The sequence below is a fragment of the Pithys albifrons genome, chromosome Z (assembly GCF_047495875.1).
Source record: "Pithys albifrons albifrons isolate INPA30051 chromosome Z, PitAlb_v1, whole genome shotgun sequence".
Classification (NCBI taxonomy): Eukaryota; Metazoa; Chordata; class Aves; order Passeriformes; family Thamnophilidae; genus Pithys; species Pithys albifrons.
In genome coordinates this window covers 42,905,849-42,924,752 of record NC_092497.1, presented here as the reverse complement: position 1 = coordinate 42,924,752, position 18,904 = coordinate 42,905,849, and the positions used below count along the sequence as shown (strand labels likewise).

The 18,904-nt window shown below is 38.4% G+C and overlaps 1 protein-coding gene across 6 annotated transcripts in view; it reads left to right on the top strand.

Moving 5' to 3' along the window:
• ELAVL2 (ELAV like RNA binding protein 2) overlaps window positions 1-18,904 on the top strand; it is a 107,234-nt gene that overhangs the window by 68,308 nt on the left and 20,022 nt on the right. For all 6 annotated transcript variants that reach the window (XM_071581216.1, XM_071581215.1, XM_071581214.1 and 3 more), the window contains one exon: window positions 14,152-14,255. In XM_071581216.1, the coding sequence (XP_071437317.1) occupies window positions 14,152-14,255 (104 nt within the window). The remainder of the gene's footprint in view (window positions 1-14,151; window positions 14,256-18,904) is intronic.

The window sequence follows — 18,904 nt, the reverse complement described above, 5'->3', positions numbered from 1 at the left end:
CCTCCTGGAGCTGTTGAATTAAAAGTTGCTGGTTTGCTCCTGGTCTTTCTGGCTTCATGCAGGATAAGCTAAAGTTCTTTTTGAAGTGCACCTGAAGCCTAAAAATGCTGCACAATGGCGATGAAGTTCTGCATCCATAGTAAGGTGCAATTCTTATCTCACTTTCTCTCTTCTCAGTTCCCTTTTATAATAAAACTAAAAGAAAATACTAAAAAAAATTGATGTGTTCATGTAAGAATTAATTTTTAAAGACTTACTTCAGTTTCAAGTAATGAAAACTTCAGCTTTTCTCAGCATATTCTTTTCTTGTGTGTTTTTACCAACTACAATGAGAAATAGATTTTTCTTGCTACTCAGTATTGGAGATTAGTAGTTGTTTTTATTTGTTAATTACAACTGTTAAAACTGAAAGAGGAAGAGTCCCTTTGAACATACTTACTAGGACTTATTTTTTGAGTTGACAGTTATGACTTATGTTAAGGAAATGGATGTTTTGGTAACAATTTATCACTGTTACTGCTTTTCAGTCATCAGTAAACATCAGAAAAAACTCCACATGATGGAAAGCAACACTGGAGGTTAATTTTTGAAACGTTCCCTAGCGCGGGGAAGTAGTTTTCAGACTTGGGAACGTGGCACGTTTCAGGCTATCTTTCAAAGCTCTGAAATAAAGTAGCAGATAGAGCTTGAAAAAAAAACCCCAAACAATCCCCTCCAAAGTAGTATGTGTTACTGTGAAATTTGGGGAAAGAATTTAGGTTCAAGTATGTCCTGGTTTTGGCTGGGATAAAGTTCATTTCTTCTCACTAGGTGACACAGTGCTGTGCTTTGGAATCAGTGTGAGAATAATATTGATAGCATACTGATGTTTTGGATTTTTCAGGTCTGTGCTTACCCTGAGTCAAGGACCATGCAGTGTCTCATGCTCTGCCAGTGAGCAGGTGTGGGAGCATAGCCAGGATAAGGGGCCTGAACTGGCCAGAGGGGTATATTCCACACCACAGAACCTCATGCCCAGAATATAAATTGGTGGAGTTACCTGAAGTGGGGCTGATCAGGTTTTGCAGGCACGATTTGGAATCAGCCAGCAGGTGGTGAGCAGCTGTATTGTTCATTACTTGTTTTTATTTTCGGGTTAATCTCCTTTTTATTTACTCTTGCTAATATTGGTATATTTTGCTTTGTTTCAATTATTAAACTGTTCTTCATTGCAAGCTTTTTTTTATTCTCCTTCCTTTTCCACCAGGATGTGAGGGTGAGTTGCTACCTGTTGTTTAGTTGCCAGCTGGGTTTAAACCACAACAAGGTCACATGCCAGTTTTCTACTTGGATGAACAAGTTCCTGCAGGTTTTGAAACACCTCAGCAGTAGACCAAAGTGCTTTTTTTAAGGTGACCAGGTGGTACAGTAGGGCAGAATATTTAGCACTGCTGGTTGTACTCCTGACAAGGAATAAATTCACTGCAAAAGACAAAACTTAGGTGCCTAGAGCATGTTACTACTAATTGTGGTAAAAATTAAAGAATAAAGCTAGCTTTCAATAAAGTACTTGATTTTACAATTTCCTTGTATTTTTTCACCTTGAAGTGGGAAGGAGCATCAACTTGTAATATGACAAATTAGTTTGTAAGAAAGTATGCATGTCTTGGTCAGTCAGTCATTTTTAACAAGAGGCAGTAATGGACAAGATCATCGGTGTTCTCATAAGCAAATGCTGTTTCTTCTGCTTGTGTAACATCATGCACTTTTCATGCAGGCCCTGCTTTCAACTGTTGAGATTTCCTATTTGGACATGATGTATCTCTGTTAGTAACCTTCAATTAAAGTCTCTTCTGGCTTACATCTTTTATAAGGTCCATGGTACTCCCTACTATTGACTTTCTATGTTTGCTGTTAAGAAGAACCAGAACTGCACCACTTTTGTATGTGCCATCAAGAGGCTTGTGTTGATGAAGCAGCAGATGATAATGTTCCTCATGTGAAGAACCATACAAAATGTAACGTAGCAGGGTGGCACCAAGTTAATAAAAGTTGAACCTGGCTGAGATTAGAGACATAATCATCTTCCTCTGTGGCACGATAAACTGTCAAATACAGTGTTTCATCCTTTTCATTTCAGCCTTCATCTTCCATTTTTTCCAGATTTAGAACAGTAGCTGAGAAATAGTCTGGAAGAAAGAGACATTTGAGTATCAGATACTGAAATGTAGTACTGATCATGGTTTACAGGTGTTCCCTTGTGAGCTGCCCTGCCTTGACAGCTCAGTGATGTGAGTTGCATGTTCAGTAAATGGAGTCCATCTACTGGAACTATAAGCAAGGTGGAATTAAATTGAGGGTTGCTCAGCATCTTAGGCAGTTATTCTCATTTTGCAGAAGGTCCTTTTAAAATGCAGTTTAAGCCTTAACACAAACTATTTTTTTTTATACTTTGAAAATTGAATAGTAATTTATGTTAAAAGTTAATGGAAAGAAGACAACACTGAAGGTATTCTGCATTAATTCATTTAGCCCTTCTTGTTAGACCATAACTGTGTAGGGAGTTTATCAGATACAACTCCTTTAGCTATAGAAATGTGTCTGAGTCTGTGCTCCTAGCCTTATTCTGTGTCAAAATAATACTGTGGTAGTCTTAGTGGCTTAAATCGGACACAGCTGAGAATGGTGACTTATGAAGATGCAGTAACTTTTTTGTGAAAGAGGTGGTACCACCTGAGTTGTCTCATCTTGGCACACAAGTGGTCTGTGGGATTGCCACTCTGGAGGAGGATTATATATTGTAGAGTATTCCAATGTCTTGAATTGCAAATCGACACAAACAAAAGGGTTGAATGTTTCTTACTCCTATATCTGAAATTTTGTTAAAATTTTGTGTTCCCAGATCTGAGCTGGAGGCTAGAAGTGCTGTTATTTTTTCTGTGACCATGCTGGCTTGCCTCCAGAAAATCATAGACTGCCAGTTGCAGTTTTTTAGATTGCTCTTAACATAACACTGTGGCTTTTGTTCAGCTTTTGCACTCCTTGCACTCTGAAATGTTAGAAGATTTGTGTCAAATTATGTAAGTCCACAAGATGAATTCTCATGATAACTTTTGTGTATGCATATACGTTTCTTATATAACAGCGTTCTTCAACTGGTGTGTACAACTTCAGGAGCGATGAAAGGCAGAATAAAACCTTATGTCAAGTTGCTGTGAACTTGACTTGGTTCTGATTACAAAAATGTGAAGCTTGAGTTGTTCTTAAAGTACTTTAGTGGATCTTTACCAATTAACTTCATACACAGAGACAGAAACTTACAGCTTTAAACAAAATTAAGTTTAGTTTATTGAAAAAGTTTGTAAAATGAACACTTACATGGCTGGGAGCAGAAAATATATTACTGTTAACTGGAGCAGGGACTATTCTCTTTAAGTCAAGAGGTCTGGCTGACAGATTTTGAAGGAGTTAAGCACTGAAGGCAGCATATGTAGCTGAAATTAAATTATAAAAAGAAATAAGGACTTCAATCTGCTAGAATTCTTAGGGGTTTTTTTCTCTGTACACTTAGAGAGAATGAGTTTCAGGTCCTAGACTTTATTGTGCTCAGAACTGTGTTTTTCACTGTCATATACTGATGCAAATAGTAACTAATTTTTTTTTGCAAGATATTGTTGTTTAGCATTTCTTCTCTATGATACTGTAGTTCTTACTGGTTATATTCTTTTGCATTGCAATAATATATTTTTTGCACAAGTTAAAATTGCCTGATATGGCTAAAATGTTGCTACTGTGTATTCAGGGACTGTATTGTATAAAAATATTATAAGTTCATGCTTATCAGTATCTTTTGCCCTCTGTGGAAATGTGTGAATGTGTGTTATATGCTAGTCAGACTTTTTAATTTTCCAGAGTATGATTAGTGTGTGCTTGTGGTAAGTTTTTGTATTCGACCATGAAACTAGTTTTATGGCTTAGTGGTGTGTAATAAGATGTATTAATAAACAAACTTAACTGCTCTGGTTTTTCTTTTTGTTTGACATGAGTATCAGGATGGTCATTTGACATTAAATGACAGCACTGGGGTTTTTTCTTCCAAGATTCAGCACTGATAGATTCAGTTAGTGGGGCTGCTTTTCCTACCCTTACTTCTACCTGTTAAAAATGTAGAAACACAGCTCTGCTTGCTCCTTATGGTTTCATAGAACTCATTCAGTCTTACTCGAGTAGGTGAGTACTTACTTGAAAGGTTTTGAGAACTCAGATGATTGTAGTATTTGTTTTGGCTTTAATTATGTTTTTTGTGGTAAAACTGATTACCTGATACTGTTAATTATTTATTCTATTTGGCCTGCAGACCTCACAGGAATGTTTAAGAATGCCAGACAAGATGGAGGATTACCTGGGTATTCTAATGTAATCATTTGCTTTCAAAAGTTAGCTTGCTCAGCCTTGCATGTTGGGTCTTTAATAACTCTGGTGGGAAACGGCAGCCAAGGACTCCCTCGTGTGGTGGGTGTCCCAGGCTTCCAAAGGCAATTGTGCTGCGTTCTCAAAAGGTGACTGTTTGCTTCATGTGAGCAGGGAGAGTATGCTGAAATAATGCAAGTGGTTGATCGCTGGAAGAAATGCAGCAATGGAAACTCTTCTAGTATGTTGTTTTTTCCACACCTGTTAGGCATCTGATAATAATACCATTGTATTATTATGTTGCAGTGTTAGGGGGAAAAAATGTACCAGCTGTGTGTGCTCAAGCACAGATAAACTTCTTCACTATTAGCTCTGGATTTTGTCAGGGAAGACAAACTTCTTTGTCATGCATATAGGAAAATGATCTTCAGCAGTAGCTATTTAGAGAGAGAAATCATGAGGACACAGATGTAGTAGACAACTGGACAGGAAAGGAGATGTCAATTTTCTGAATTTTCTGTTGTCAATTTTGATGTTTCTTTCCAAAAATTATTCACCGAGGACCTAGTAGAATACTAAACTGCTTCAAGCAGTCATAAAATAAAGCTAGCGTACTAATCAGCTGCTCTCCAATCATGGTGTTATGTAGAAAACAATATCTGTTCTTTTTAGGAGCTGTAAAATACTTCAGGACTGCTGAAAATGCAGCAGTTTTCACTATGCATTTATGAGGGATTTTGCTTGCTTTTGAAAGGGTTTATTTAACAACTGTTCGGTTAAAGATCATGTTCATCTACCTTTCAAGCTTTACTTTTAAGATGTAACACATAGTAAATGACTCCTTGAGACAAACTGAATAGCTTAGATAACTGAACCCTCTTAGGAATGTAGAATGGTTTGGCTTGGAAGGGACCAGAAAGATCATGGAGTTGCAATCTTCTCTCCATGGGCAGGGGTAATTTACACTAGACCATGTTATTCAAGGCCCCATCCAGCTTGGCCTTAAACATCTCCAGGGATGGGACAACGATAGCTTTTTGAGGCAACCTGTTTCAGTGCCTTACCACCCTCACCATAAAGAATTTCTTTGGTACACCTGATCTAACCACACCCTTTTTCAGTTTGAAGCTGTTCCCCCTTGTCCTGTTGGTAAATAGCCTTGTAAAATGTCACTCTCCAGCATTCTTTTAAGGCCCCTTTCAGGTGCTTGAAGGTGCTATAAGATCTCCCCAGAGCCCTTCTGTTTTCCATGCTGACAGCTCTTTGAACCTGTCCTCAGAGGATAGGTGCTGCAGAATCCCCTCCCTCACCTCGGTGGACATGCTTATTTTGATGCAGCTCAGGATACAATTGGCTTTCTGATCTATAGGTACGCACTATCAGGTCATGTCCAGCCTCTCCTCCACCAGCGTCCCCAAGTGCTTCTTGGCAGGGCTTAATCCATTCTCTGCTCAGCATGTACTTAGCCTTGGGACTGCCCCAGTCCAGGGGCAGGACTTTGCATTTGGCCTTGTTAATTTCATGAGGTTCACACAAACATATCTTTCAAGACTGTCCAGATCCCTCTAGATAGCACCATCCCCTTCCTCCAGTGTTTTGATGGTACCACACAGCTTAGTGTTGTCAGCTAACTTGCTGAGGATACACTTGATCCTTGTGTGCATGTTGCTGACAGTTAAGCAGCACCAGTCCCAACACTGACTCCCAAGGAACATTACTTGTCACTTGTCTCCACTTGGACATTGAGCTGTTGACTGCAACACCTTAGTGTGACCGTCCAGCCAATTCCTTATTCACCAAGTGGTCCATCCATCACATCCATATCTCTCCAGCTTACAGACAAGGATGTTGTATGGGACATTATCAAATTTTTTTTTGCACAGCTCCAAATAGACGAGGTCAGTCACTCTTTCCTTGTTCACCAACACTTTAAACCCTGTTCTAGAAGGCCACTGACTTTGTTAGCCATAGTTTGTCCCTTGGGGAAGCCATGTGGGCTGTCACTGATCACCTCTGTCTTCCACATCTCTAAGCATAGTTTCCAGAAGGACCTGATCATCTCAGACACAGAGGTGAGAGTGACCAACCTGTGGTTCCTCTACTTTAATTGTTTCTTTTTTGGAATTTGAGGTTATGTTTCCACTTTTCAGTCAGTGGGAACTTCATCAGACTGGCACAGCTTCTCAGATATGGTGCAAAGTGGCATAGCCACTTCCTCCACCAGTTTCCTTAGGCTACACCCATGGATGTATCCTACCAAGTCCCACGGACCTGTGCACCTCAAGCTTCTTTAGTCTCAAACTTACTTTATTGAAGTGGGTGGTTCTTCATGCTCCTAATCCCTGCCTTTACCTTCTGCAACTTGGGCATTGTGGCTAAAGCACTTGCCAGTGAAGGCTGAGGCAAAAAAAGTTGTTCAGTAACTCAGACTTTTCCATATCCCTGGTAACCAGGTCTTCAATTCCAGAGGGGGCCCACATTTTCCCTAGCTCCCGTTTTTGTCACCAACATACATACAGAAGCTTGTCTTGTTCTTCTTGACACACCTGGCCAGATTTAATTCTTTCAGGGCTTAAGTTTCATAGAATCATAGAATCCAGCTGTGCAGACAATACTGTCTTCCTCCTAGGCAACCTGTTCTTGCTTTGACCCTCTGCAGGCTTCCTTTGTGTTCTTGGATTTTTCCAGGAGCTCCTTGTTCATCCATACAGGCCTCCTGACTTTCCTTTTTGTTGGGATGCATCACTCTGGGGCCTGAACAAGGTGGACCTTGAATATTAACCAGGATACTCCACTGTGCAAATCCCTGAAGAAGCCAAAATCTGTTTTCCTGTCCAGGGTAGTGAACTTGCTGTGCAGCTTCATCTCTTCCCAAAGGATGTTGAACTCCACCATTTCATGGTCACTCACTGCAGCCCAGGCTGCCCTTGAACTTCACATTCCCTACCAGCCTCTCCTTGCTGGGAGAACAAAGTCCAGAATAACAGCTCTCCTTGTTGGCTCCTCTATCATTCAGAGAAGTAACTATCTACCAGAAGAAACCTCTATTATTCAGGAGCGTATTATTCCAGGAGCTTCCTGAGTTGCTTATGCCCACCTCTATTATCCCTTCTTAAGGTAATGGAATGGTTGAAGTCACCGAGGGGAACCAGGGCTTGTGAACATGAGCTTGCTATGATCTGTCTGTAGAGGGCCTCATGCGCTCAGTCTTTCTGGTCTTCAATATGCACCCTGCTCAGTAGTATGGAGTACAGAGCTCTTGAAGATGCTGCCTTTGCTGTTTCTATTCAAAATATTTTTCCCTTGGTTCTGAGGCTTTAGGGAATATTATTTCTGAAAGTGAGTGATACCTTATTGGTGGAAAATGTAACACAAGCATTTTGCAGCAATCCAGCACTCCAGTGTGTGTTATAACAGGGACTGCTGTTTTTTGGCCAGTGCAGAAGGGAGCAGATACACAGACATTCCTCTACATCAGTCTAGTTAGAAGAGTCTTCTCTTTTTCCAGATTTTTTGTTTACTTTCAACTGTTTTCCTGGGTTTATGGATATAGTAGTCAAAGAGAGAGGATCTCTTCAGCTTTGCCATCAAAGAAGCTGCCTGATTTAAAACCTCTTGTCCTTTCAGTTGTTTTGGTTTTGGGTGTATGTTTGGGGTTTTTTGGTTTTTTTGCAGTACAGCATGGAGCAATTAAGCTGTTATGGTACTTTAAAGGTATATTATAGCTTTAATAAGCTGTGGCTGTTGTATCTGCTTCCAAAGAGGAAAAACGAAGGAAATTTTTGTTGTCAAGTATACTTTCTCTTTCAAGAAAAGTTGTCCAGTAGGCCACTTCCCAGGGAGGTTGAGAGCAGAGGCAGTTGTTCAGAAAACATTTGAATTGTTGGCCTGATATAGTTGGGCTAAACAGCCTGGTTTGTTCAACTCCTTAACATAACAGTAGAATCTTATTACAGGTTTATTAGAAAGAACAGGATGTGCCTAGTGGGGGTAAATAATTAAGCCAGGGACATCTTTCAGTTTTTATTTCCAAACAGTGACTCAAATACACTGTCTGGTTACTGTGCATTTATACCTTTAACTGTTCATTTATATTTACAGGTGGTGCCCTCAGTCCAGTTGAGGTATAAATTGCTGCCCTGGACAAGTGATCACCACTATCAGTCCAGTCCTTAAAATTGTCTGTCAGTAGACAGGCAGTAGTAAGGACCTACCACCAGCTTTTAGCAGAGGCCACTTGGGTGCTCACTTCCTTTGAATTTAGAGAAATGACTTTGCTTCATACTGTAGTGATGATGTCTAAGCTCATAACCAAGTAGAGAGGAGTGTATATGCTCAGACATCATCAGGCACTGCAAGAATGAGTGCTGATCTGTGTTCACTGTGAAAGTGGACTTCAAGGCAAATGTTTAGACTACAATAACTAGCGGAAAAAAAACCAGCAGACCTGTTGCTTTACACTTGTAAACAAGAACGCCTGATTAATTGTCACATCTACAGTGATTTCTCTAGTTTTGCATGATGGATCTCACTAGTTAGACTCCTAACAATGAGGTGGGAGATGCCTCAGGACACCTCAGTCTGTTTTGTGCAACCAAGCATTTCATACGTGAATGCTTTTTCAGCAGAGGACTTTTCTAGGTGGTAAGATACATCAATATTCACACAGCTTCAGTACTTAGGGTTTTTTTTCTTTCATGTCACCATGTTTTATCTTTATGAATAATTTGGGAGGTAACAGGGCAGTAGGGAAAACTACCTTGTCTCTAGATCTTGTTCCTCTCAAGTTACCAAGAAGGCTTTGCATAGGTTATTAACAGTGATGAAATGAAGTCAGCTGTCTTATAATTCTTTTTGCTTTTTCAGTATTTCAGTGCTTCTCTTAGGTGGTTAAATTGCTGTGCCTCATGGAATTGTACAGTTCAGTGATGCATGTAAAGCAAAATACATGCAGATATCCCCAGAAAATGCCAAAGACATGGAAAGGATTAAGACATGTTCACTTTGGAGGTGAGGCCAATGAAAACTCACAAATCCTTACAGTGCTGTATGGCAGCACAGGGCTTCATGGAAAAGGCAAACCTCCAGTTTGTCCTTGGGCTTTATCATTGCTTTTTCCCCATCAGCTACCTGTCTGACTGCTGTGGCCTTGTAGCATCTCTCTTTCTACCTGGAGAGTCAACTTCTTTGGAACACGTGTGGAGAAATGTCTACAACTGTGTCTGGGAAAGATGCCTTGTTCCAGGCAGGAAAGCTTTCTTGGTGAAAATAACTGCCTCCTTACTAGCAGTATTTTCTGGAAATGAGTTATTTACTGCTACATGGATTTTTTTTAATCCCACAGTCCTTCTGAGTTACCTTAAAAATTTGACTTGGATTTTGCTTAACAATCAGTTAAGTTTCCTGATATTTCTGTCATTTATTCATTTAAGTCACATCTACAGTAATCCAGTCTAAGTCTTCATCATGAATTTATTTCTAAAATTCAGTGCTTGCAACAGGATATGCTATAAACTGTCTTTTTAAAAATGTTAAAGCAGTTGCAAGTCAGATTGTTCCTTTTCCAAAAGTTAAATGTTTTGTCAGGAGGAAAATAATGGTTTAGAAATTCTATTGAAAAGGCTCTATCCTACTTTAAGGATATTGCTGCTACTTTTAAAAGCAAAACTTTAAAAATGGACAAGTGTCACTTCTATCACATCTACTTTGCATGACCTCTTTCTCAGTGTTGTGACTTTTCTTGAATATTGTAAAGCAGAGGCTTTTCTTCAGGCTTTTACAGCTGTGTACATTATTTATAGTTTATAGTAAATGCTTGTGAAACAACTTGGACAGCATAAAACTAGTTAATTTGTGATTCTTCTCTGATAAGTATTGTGAATTAGCTTGTGCATTTTTAAAGCAAAAAAAAAGGCTTTTTGAGGCGTAGTGGTAAATGCAGCAGCACTGTGACCATAGCTATGCTTTCCTAGTTATTTATTTCCCTTTCAACTTGAATTTTTTTTGTTCTTTTGGTGACAAGTGTGTATAAAGTCTCTCTACTCCTTTGCTAAATACTGAAACAATGTCTTCATTACTTGATTTTTGCTTTTCTAATGTGCATTTGCATCTCCAAACAGACTGATTAGAACTACATGGTTTGAAATTTTAGCCCTTCTCTCAAAATCCATTCCATTTTTTGGCTGAACACTTGTCAGTGACTCTTTTAGTGGTGGATGTAGCATGCTCAGGTTCAAGAAAATGCCTGACTGAAAGGATTTTTTGCCATTTGTGCTTGAATTTGTTTTTGTTAAAAGTGTCAGTTGGATAGAACATAAAATGTATTTAATGAATGTCAACTTTCAAGTCATAACTTTTGCTGTAAGTCCTTTGGTGTGAGATGCTTGTGAGACATACTGCTATGTGAGCTTGGGTTTATCAGGCTTTGTTGAAGCAAAATTAAAATCAAGCTGCTTTTCCTCAATCATTTCCTCATCCAGGTAATTTAATTATTTTTCCTTTTCTTACTTCAAGTGACTTTCTTCTTTTAATAATCATTTAGCTAACTGTTGCATTTTTCTATGCCATATTGTCTAATATTCCTAATGTCCCAAGCATAAAATCTAGAAGCAAGTCTATAGAAAGGGCTTTAAAAAGTTCTGTGAAGTACTTGTAAGGATTTAAAAAGTTCTGGTAAGTACCTGTACGGACTATCAAGGAGAATAAGCTCAGCTGATAGTTTGAGTATATAACTTCTGAGGGGGGAAAAGCTTCACAAAAGGTGAACTTGTTTTGAATTATGTGGGCCAGCTATTTCTAATTTTGAGTAAAATTTCTGCACAGTGCATGTGGTGGTCTTTGTCTGAAATCTACACTCAGATGAGACTTGTCTCTGACTTGTAGCCATAGTGGTACTAGCCTAAGTTTGGACTGAAGTCTTTTTCACTTAGAAACTTGGTTCTTCCTTATAACCAAGTTGGCACTTTCCCATCAGCTTACAGACATAATTGGCAGTAGTTGAGATATCTGATGGCTTGTTTAAAATAGCTGCTTGTGCTGCATTTTTTTAAATGATTATCTGAATTTTCTGGAACTCAGCCATCTGTGTATGAACTCACAAACCTCTTCAACAGGCATCTTCCCTTAACATAAGCGGGAAGACTTAAGAGTAGTTACTTAAATGTTGAAGTCCAGAAATCAGGTTCAATTTCCAGTTACTTGTATTGCTTGTTAAAAGTCAAGATTTATATTTCTTATGTACTATGAAGAAAATGATTTTTTTACTCCTAATTATTGGTAGTGTATAATTAAATGTCTAAAGGCAAAATTTTGATCTCTAAGAAGTTTTGCCTTTTCTTAACCTTTCTAAATATAAAGGCCTTAAGAGAATGCTTTTAAATTTTGGATGATAGCCTAAATTAAACAAAATTGAAGTAAATAGATGCTTATTCACAGATTCATTGAGGTGGTAAGAACTTCTGGAGATAATCTAGTCAACTTCTGTTGTCAAGCAGATTCTCCTGGAGCAGACTATGATTGTCTCCAGAACTGGAGACTTCACAACCCCCTCTGGTTGCCTGCTTCTGTGTTCTACCATTCTCACAGTGAAAGCTTTTTCTTAATTGCAAAAGTAGACTAAACTTACTTAAATTAATTCAGACTAGTCCTGAATAAATTACTGAATTTTTGGTTCACCTTCCCCAGGAAGTTTAATAATATTTATCAAGCTTCTGGAGTGTCTCCAGAAGAACAGTTGTGAAATAATGCTTTGTAACATCTTTGTCTGCAGTGGTCTTGATGTTTTTTAATGTGAAAAGTAGATCACATCAACAGAGGGGTAGTAGAAATAACTTCTGTAAATATTTTCATTCTGGAATTAGTGAGTAGTTGGAACATCTTATCTGAAAGCTTTCTCTTTTAGATTTTAACGTCTTTTAAAGTTGTGGTTTAAATGGATTCCTTAAGAGATGAGTAACAACACCTAAAATCAGCATTTTTATATTAGGAGGTAAGACTGAAATAAGTCATGCACAAAGAGACATTACTTGTTTCTGGAGACACTGTTGGGAAGAGTTTCTGCACACAGTGTGAGTGATAGACGTGACAGGTATAAAAGTTGCTCTACTGTCATCAAACTAATAAGGAAAAAGGCACTTCCAGGATAAGAACTTAAATATATCTAGACAGCTGTAAATGAATACAGAAATGCTTCTGTATATTTCCGTATGGTTTGTTACAGTAGCATGCATTTCCTGAGGTTGAAGGCACTTCTGAAGATCATGTAGTCTAACCTCCTGCTCAGAACAGGGTTCTCTAAAGCAGTTTTCTCTCTAGTTATCCAGTTTGGGTTTGGATTCTTTGTTAATGAAGATATTAGCCTATTCATGGCTCCATCTAGACAGTTTGTGTGTGGTGTTTTTAGAAGGAGATAGAAGAGAATGGAGGTGGCTTTTGGGGTTGGGGGATGGTGGTGGTGTCCACTGACCTTTGGTGCCATGGTAGGGATAATTTGTACAAAACTCTGAATGCCAGCAGTGATGGGCTTGTTGGTAAATCCTCTCGTCATATTTAATCAAGTGCAAACTTAGCATCATTTTTTGTATTACATAATATTTAGTACATACTGTATAGATACCATGCAAGAACTTTATACAGCATGAGTTGTTTTATCCTTTTTGGTAATAAATGCCATTTTCACTTTATGTAATGCTGCTTATCATTTTATGTTATTGTATATCTAAGCTAATCTTTGGATCTAGCATTTTGTGAGTTAAGTATGCTGGGTACTTCCCTATGACAGCTTTTTATTGTTGTAGTTGGTTGTGGGTTTTTTGACTGGTTTGTTTTGCTCTCTAAAAAAACGTATAGGAGTGTTTCTGAAAAAGTTTGTGCTGCTAATAAAGGTTAATATCCTTACTAAACTAAGTGGTATCTTTGCTATGTTAATTTTCTGCCTATTTGTCTTCTTACATGCTAAAAGTACTTTCAAAGAGGTAATGCTAGTTAGGGATGGCATACTGTACATTTTGAAGTAGTCAACAGAGGACTCTTGCTGCTGAACTCAAATGTTTAATAAGTGGTTAGACAGAGTGTATGGTTAGAAATGGGCTTTTGTTCAGAGATTATGAGCTAATTAAAAATGCTTTATATCCATCTGTCATCTGAATTTCTAGTGGTAAAACAACGTGAAAATAATGTCTTTGACTGATATTTAGCTCATGATCAGTTAATTGTATCAGTTGTTTTGAATATCAGAATAAAAGGAACCTTTAAACTCCTTGTTACTGAAAGGCTATATGTAGCATATGCATAACACCTGTGAAAACATGTTTTCAAATTTGGGTTAATTTCTGACATGGACACGCATTTGACAGTCATTTTCAAGCGCTGGTCTGGAATTTTGCCACTGTACTTTGTATGTTCAATAGCAAAGTTTAAAAATGAGTGAGTGGTGAATTCCTGATGTCACCTTAACCTTCATGCTTCTGTACTTCCTCCAGTCTCTAACAGATCATAACATGCTCCTGAACCTATTTTGCATATCAACTAAGTCTTTCATTAATCTGAAAGTAGCATTTCTGTGTTGAACAGAAGAAGTCACTTAAAATCTACTAACTGTACTGCAAAAATTAGGTGTTGTGACTGTTTCAGATTTTATCTGGGTCAGATACTGTTCTTCAGTATAAGCGATGTTTGCGTAGTGTGTCTGTGTAGGTTTTAAACAGCTAACTCTCCATTGTGTGGCACTGCATTACTAATGATGACTTCTATTTTTTTAATCAGGGCAGAGCTTGGGTTATGGCTTTGTGAACTACGTTGACTCCAAGGATGCCGAAAAAGCTATCAACACTCTTAATGGATTGAGACTTCAAACTAAAACCATAAAAGTATGTAGTGTTAATGTGATTTAAAGAAACAAATGTTTTGAAGTTTTGATTTGGTTTTTTTAACCTTTCCAAGTGTAGCATTCTGCTAATGACAGCACAATAGACTAGGACTTCATGTAGCAAATGGTTATTCCTTTCTAGTCTACTTAGATTTAGAGATTTAGGTTAAGTATAGACAATTCCTTTTTCTTAATCCTACTTAGAATTTTAGATGTATGTTTGAATTTTCTTAACTGGAAAATTATGTTGTATGCTTTAGTTGAAGAAATGCAGTTTTGTGTGTTGTATGAACACTGCTTTCTCCTTCTCAGAGATGATATGGTTTTCTTATTAGTATTTCCTTATTTAGATTGCTAGTTGTCTTTTTTTCTCTTAAAAATCCTGAAAATTGAATGCTGAAATAATTATTTCAGTTACCTGTGAATTAATAAAATTTTTAGGGCCTTAGTCTTCTCTAATTTTTGATGTTCCTATTTTTTTCTGTTGTGTTGTAACTCCTCTGGCATGTGTTTACTAAATTTAGTTTCTCTAATTTCTAGAAATAGAAATCTTGAGAGTTACTTATGTTATCTACTGTTTTAATTCAGTAGCAAAAGAGCGAGGATACTCATTTGAGCAGCTGGGCTCTGAAATTCTGAGAGAGAGGAGGTGAAAAAAAAGTTATCAGGCAATGCAGACTTCTGGGCCAGACGTTGGTGCCTGAAGTCCTATTCGCACCAGTTAGCCTGTTCTTCCTCATTGACCAGCAGAGTTTGCTAGCTGTTCTCTTGGACGCTGACTGCCTTCTACCTAAGAGCATGTCTAAGCCATAGAATAAAGTTCACCTCTAAAAAGGTTTATGCTTTAAAAGCAATGCAGAGCCACTAAAAGGCAGTGGAGAGAAAAATCAGATAGTAGTAATTTTGGTTCAAATGTCTTGCCTGTTCTTAATTCATAAGGTTTAAAAGGGGATTACACTATTTGAAACTTAAATACTGCTTTGTAACAAATGGTGACTCGTGGCACACAGTAACAATAGATCAGAGATGTGGATAGATGGTTTGCTGTAGAAACCTCCCCATGTGCTTCTGACTTCCTTGCTCATAGTCTTTTATTTTCTGCTTTGGGGCAAAATTGAGAAAAGTCATTTGGTGCTGCAGGATTTTTGAAGTGGTCTTCTGGGTGATAGTGAGAAAGAGAAAGGGTTTGTGTTTCAGTAGTAGTGTTTTGCATGTAATGCCTTGGATTGAACCAACATCCAAGGTGGCAACTTGGAAGCTCTTATGACTACACAGGCAGGCAAAAAAGGAGATGGGTATAGAGAATCAAGCCAGCTTTCCCAAATCAAAAATACTCCCTTCAGGGGGGTTTTGATAACTTACTTTATGCATGCTTCTAGTATATGAACTTGTAATCCTCTTTCATCTTACTAAATGCTTAATGCAAACAGTAACTGTGTTTATGCAACAAAAGGTTGGTTTTAAAAAATTCTGGTGGATAGTGATGCCGTGAATGACCCTTCCCCCCAAAAAAGGACTTCGAGCCACGTTAGTGTAGGGTAAGATAAAAAGTAAAGGTCCTTTAATAACACAGGGCCTACAGCCCACAGGAATACAGGATGACATGCATGTCTCTTAGTTCTTGTTTCCATGGCTTTTATAATAAGATCCCTCCAATCATTGCTTTACACATTTCTCAGTCCAGCCCCAGTCCCACCCCTGGTCCAACCCCCTGGAATTGGGTCTGGGGTCGTCAGGACCCTCTGTCTTCATCAGCTCTTCTTCCTCAGGCACACAAAGGTCTCTTGGAGCTCATCCAATTCTGGCTTTTGGGTCACTCTGACCTATGTTTATGTTTCATTCTGTAGGCCTTCTGATATCCTTCAGCTCTACCTTGGAAAGGAGTCTAAACAAGATTAATTAACTAAAGGAATTTGAGCTCCCTGTTCTGGGACAGGGGTAGTGATAGAAAGGCATTAAACTTAAACTGTTAGAAATATTAACCCTCTAAAAATCTACAACTACTGTGTTCCTAAAATCTACAAAATGTGAAAATCAGAACAAAAACCCTTTCGGCATCAATAGGAAAAAAAAGTGAAAATGAGTGATGAGACAGTTTTCCTTTCCTGTGTTCCCAGGACCTCAAAGTAGAATTGTAGGTTACAAAAATACCAGACAGTGACCCTTGCAGTGAGACTGAAGCATATGTCTGCTTTCAGGTATTTGTCCTTTGGGAAAAGCAGCTAAAATATTGGAGTCTTCACAAGCCAAAATGATGGACTCTTTGCCAAAATAAAGAAAATCTCTGTTTAATTAGGAAAAAAGTATCTCTGAGTGCTGGTTGTTCATGTTACAAGTAGATTCCTGACTCTAGCTATGCACATTTAGACTTGTTGAACTTCAGCAGCACCTTTCAGTATTAAGGTGCATGTCTTGAACGAAAAAGCTACTTTGCTTGCTTTTCCTTTATTTTTACTCTTCTTCCTTCTTGGACACAAACTGTGTTTAAGAACAAGCTTTTGTGACTGGATTTTCCAAAATCATTGAATCAGTGAATGTTAAGATTTTGGAATGGACCTTAAAGATCCATCTAGTCCCAACCTCCCCTGCAACTGTTACCTGTGAACCAGTAGAAGTGCACAGCCCTACTGTGAAGCACTTTTTGTAGCTTATGTATTCCTCAGATCAGCAAGGAGGCAACAGTGAGCAGAGGTCGAGTTGACGTCTTAGGTCTTTGCTGCCTCTGGAGGCAAAATTTTGGATAGAGGAAGTCACTTAGGATGCATTAGTGCCAGGACCTTTGCAAAGACTACTTTGTCTATAGAACAAAGTGTTCCTGTTTGTCCTGAGTTGGTATTTCAATTAAATAAAAAACCAAACAAACCTGTTTGGCGAACTCAGAATCCAATCCTCAGCTTAACTTTCACCTTCAAAAAATGTACATAATTAAAGTTTTTGTATATACCTTCATATGAAAAATGATGGACTAGGAGTGTGTTAGTGGGTGTTTTGACTTCAGGAGTAAAAAATGAGGTGTTTGATCTCACTGTATATTTTTGGGACTTCTATAGAAATGTTTAGTACTTTAGTAGATGGGTTGCAAGTGTTTGTTTCCTATTAGTCTATAAAACTGGAAGGCACTTCATTGGTTAGGCGATGTATCCTTACATTTTGAGTGTACTAAGAGCAATCCTACTCAGAGGGAACTGTTCTGATCCTGATGTGTAATGCTGTAGACTGGGGTCATGAGAGATATCTGATCCATGGCTTCTATACTAGCCTGTTTGTCATTGGATGTATTTTTATGATCCCTAGAAGGGGGATAGCGCTTACTGTTTTCTCAAAATAAAATACACTGAAAAGGTGAATTTGCAAAATGCTGGCCTAAGTTTTTTCATATGGATAGTGATATAAAAACCTATTACTTGTTACCTTTTAAAAAGAACATCCTATGGAATGCTTTATGGAGTACTTCACTGAAAAATTTGGAAAGCATCTTAACCAAGTTTCTGATCTATACCTCCAAAGCAAGTCATAGCAGTCTTAGGCTTGTACATGGTATCATTGTGTTGTCTTCTGATTTAACTGGACTATTAAAACATCAGGGTGAGTATACATTGATATTGAAGGCACCTCCAGGTTGTGTTAGATACCTGAACCCTACTCTGCTAGACAGTCTGCCTCTTTATACTGTATGGTGTCCTCTGTGGCATAACTTACAGTTTATTTGCAATGTAAGCACGCTTACGTGTACTTTTACATAGTCTGTAAAGTTTGGGCTTCATTTAATTATGCAACTTCAGTGTGAAAACAAGTATCTTACAAAAGGTCAAATATTTTTTGTGGTTTTTCTTTTGGAATATGCTGCTGCTACACAAACTCTTTGTTCTGTTAGAGACAGTGAAGATGTGGATTTCTGTACCTGGAGTGATTTTTCTGCTTACCTGCTTGTTTGTCCATGACTTTTTTTTAACAGGGATTGTCCTGCAAAGATCAGCTCTTCCCAGATGTGGAAAACTCACAGAAGCAAACAGGTTATGAGTCAGTGATTTACACAGTGATAAGAAAATTCAGTGCATGTTTTTGTTGGTTTGGCTTTTGCTTGGGAGAGGAGAAATCCTCAGTGTCTCCCCCTCCCCTTATACTTGGCAAAACTCATAAAAAGAATAAAGAGATCAGTGAATTTATTGTGAGATTATATCAGTAGAAATATCTTTCAGTGTGGAGTAAAAGAGTTAGGAATTACCAAAAAAACTGCAGTAAGGTTCTCGGTCTGAAAAGGAGTGGGCAGACAAATGGCCTGTCTTTGAATTGGCTTAGAGCTGTGCAAGGTGGTGACTAGGAGGCGGCTTTTTACGTACACTGTTAGTGATAGCAGGAAGACACAGGAGAATATCTGGCTTTTCATGGATGGTAGGCTGTTTTAATACTGGACAGAACCCTTTGTGGATTGTAGTTGCCAAGGGGACACTGAAGGTGATGGTAATGTGGTGCTCATTCCTCCCTTCTGAGGTGAACTAGAGCTTACTGTCCCCAGCTCATCAGTGTGAGAGGGCCTGAAGTGGCACTGAATACCAAATGTCAGCTTTGAATACCCACAGAAGTGCAGTGCAGCAAAGGAGGACTTGCAGTGAGGGATGTGCTGCAAGTTCATTGGTGTCTTTTGAGTCA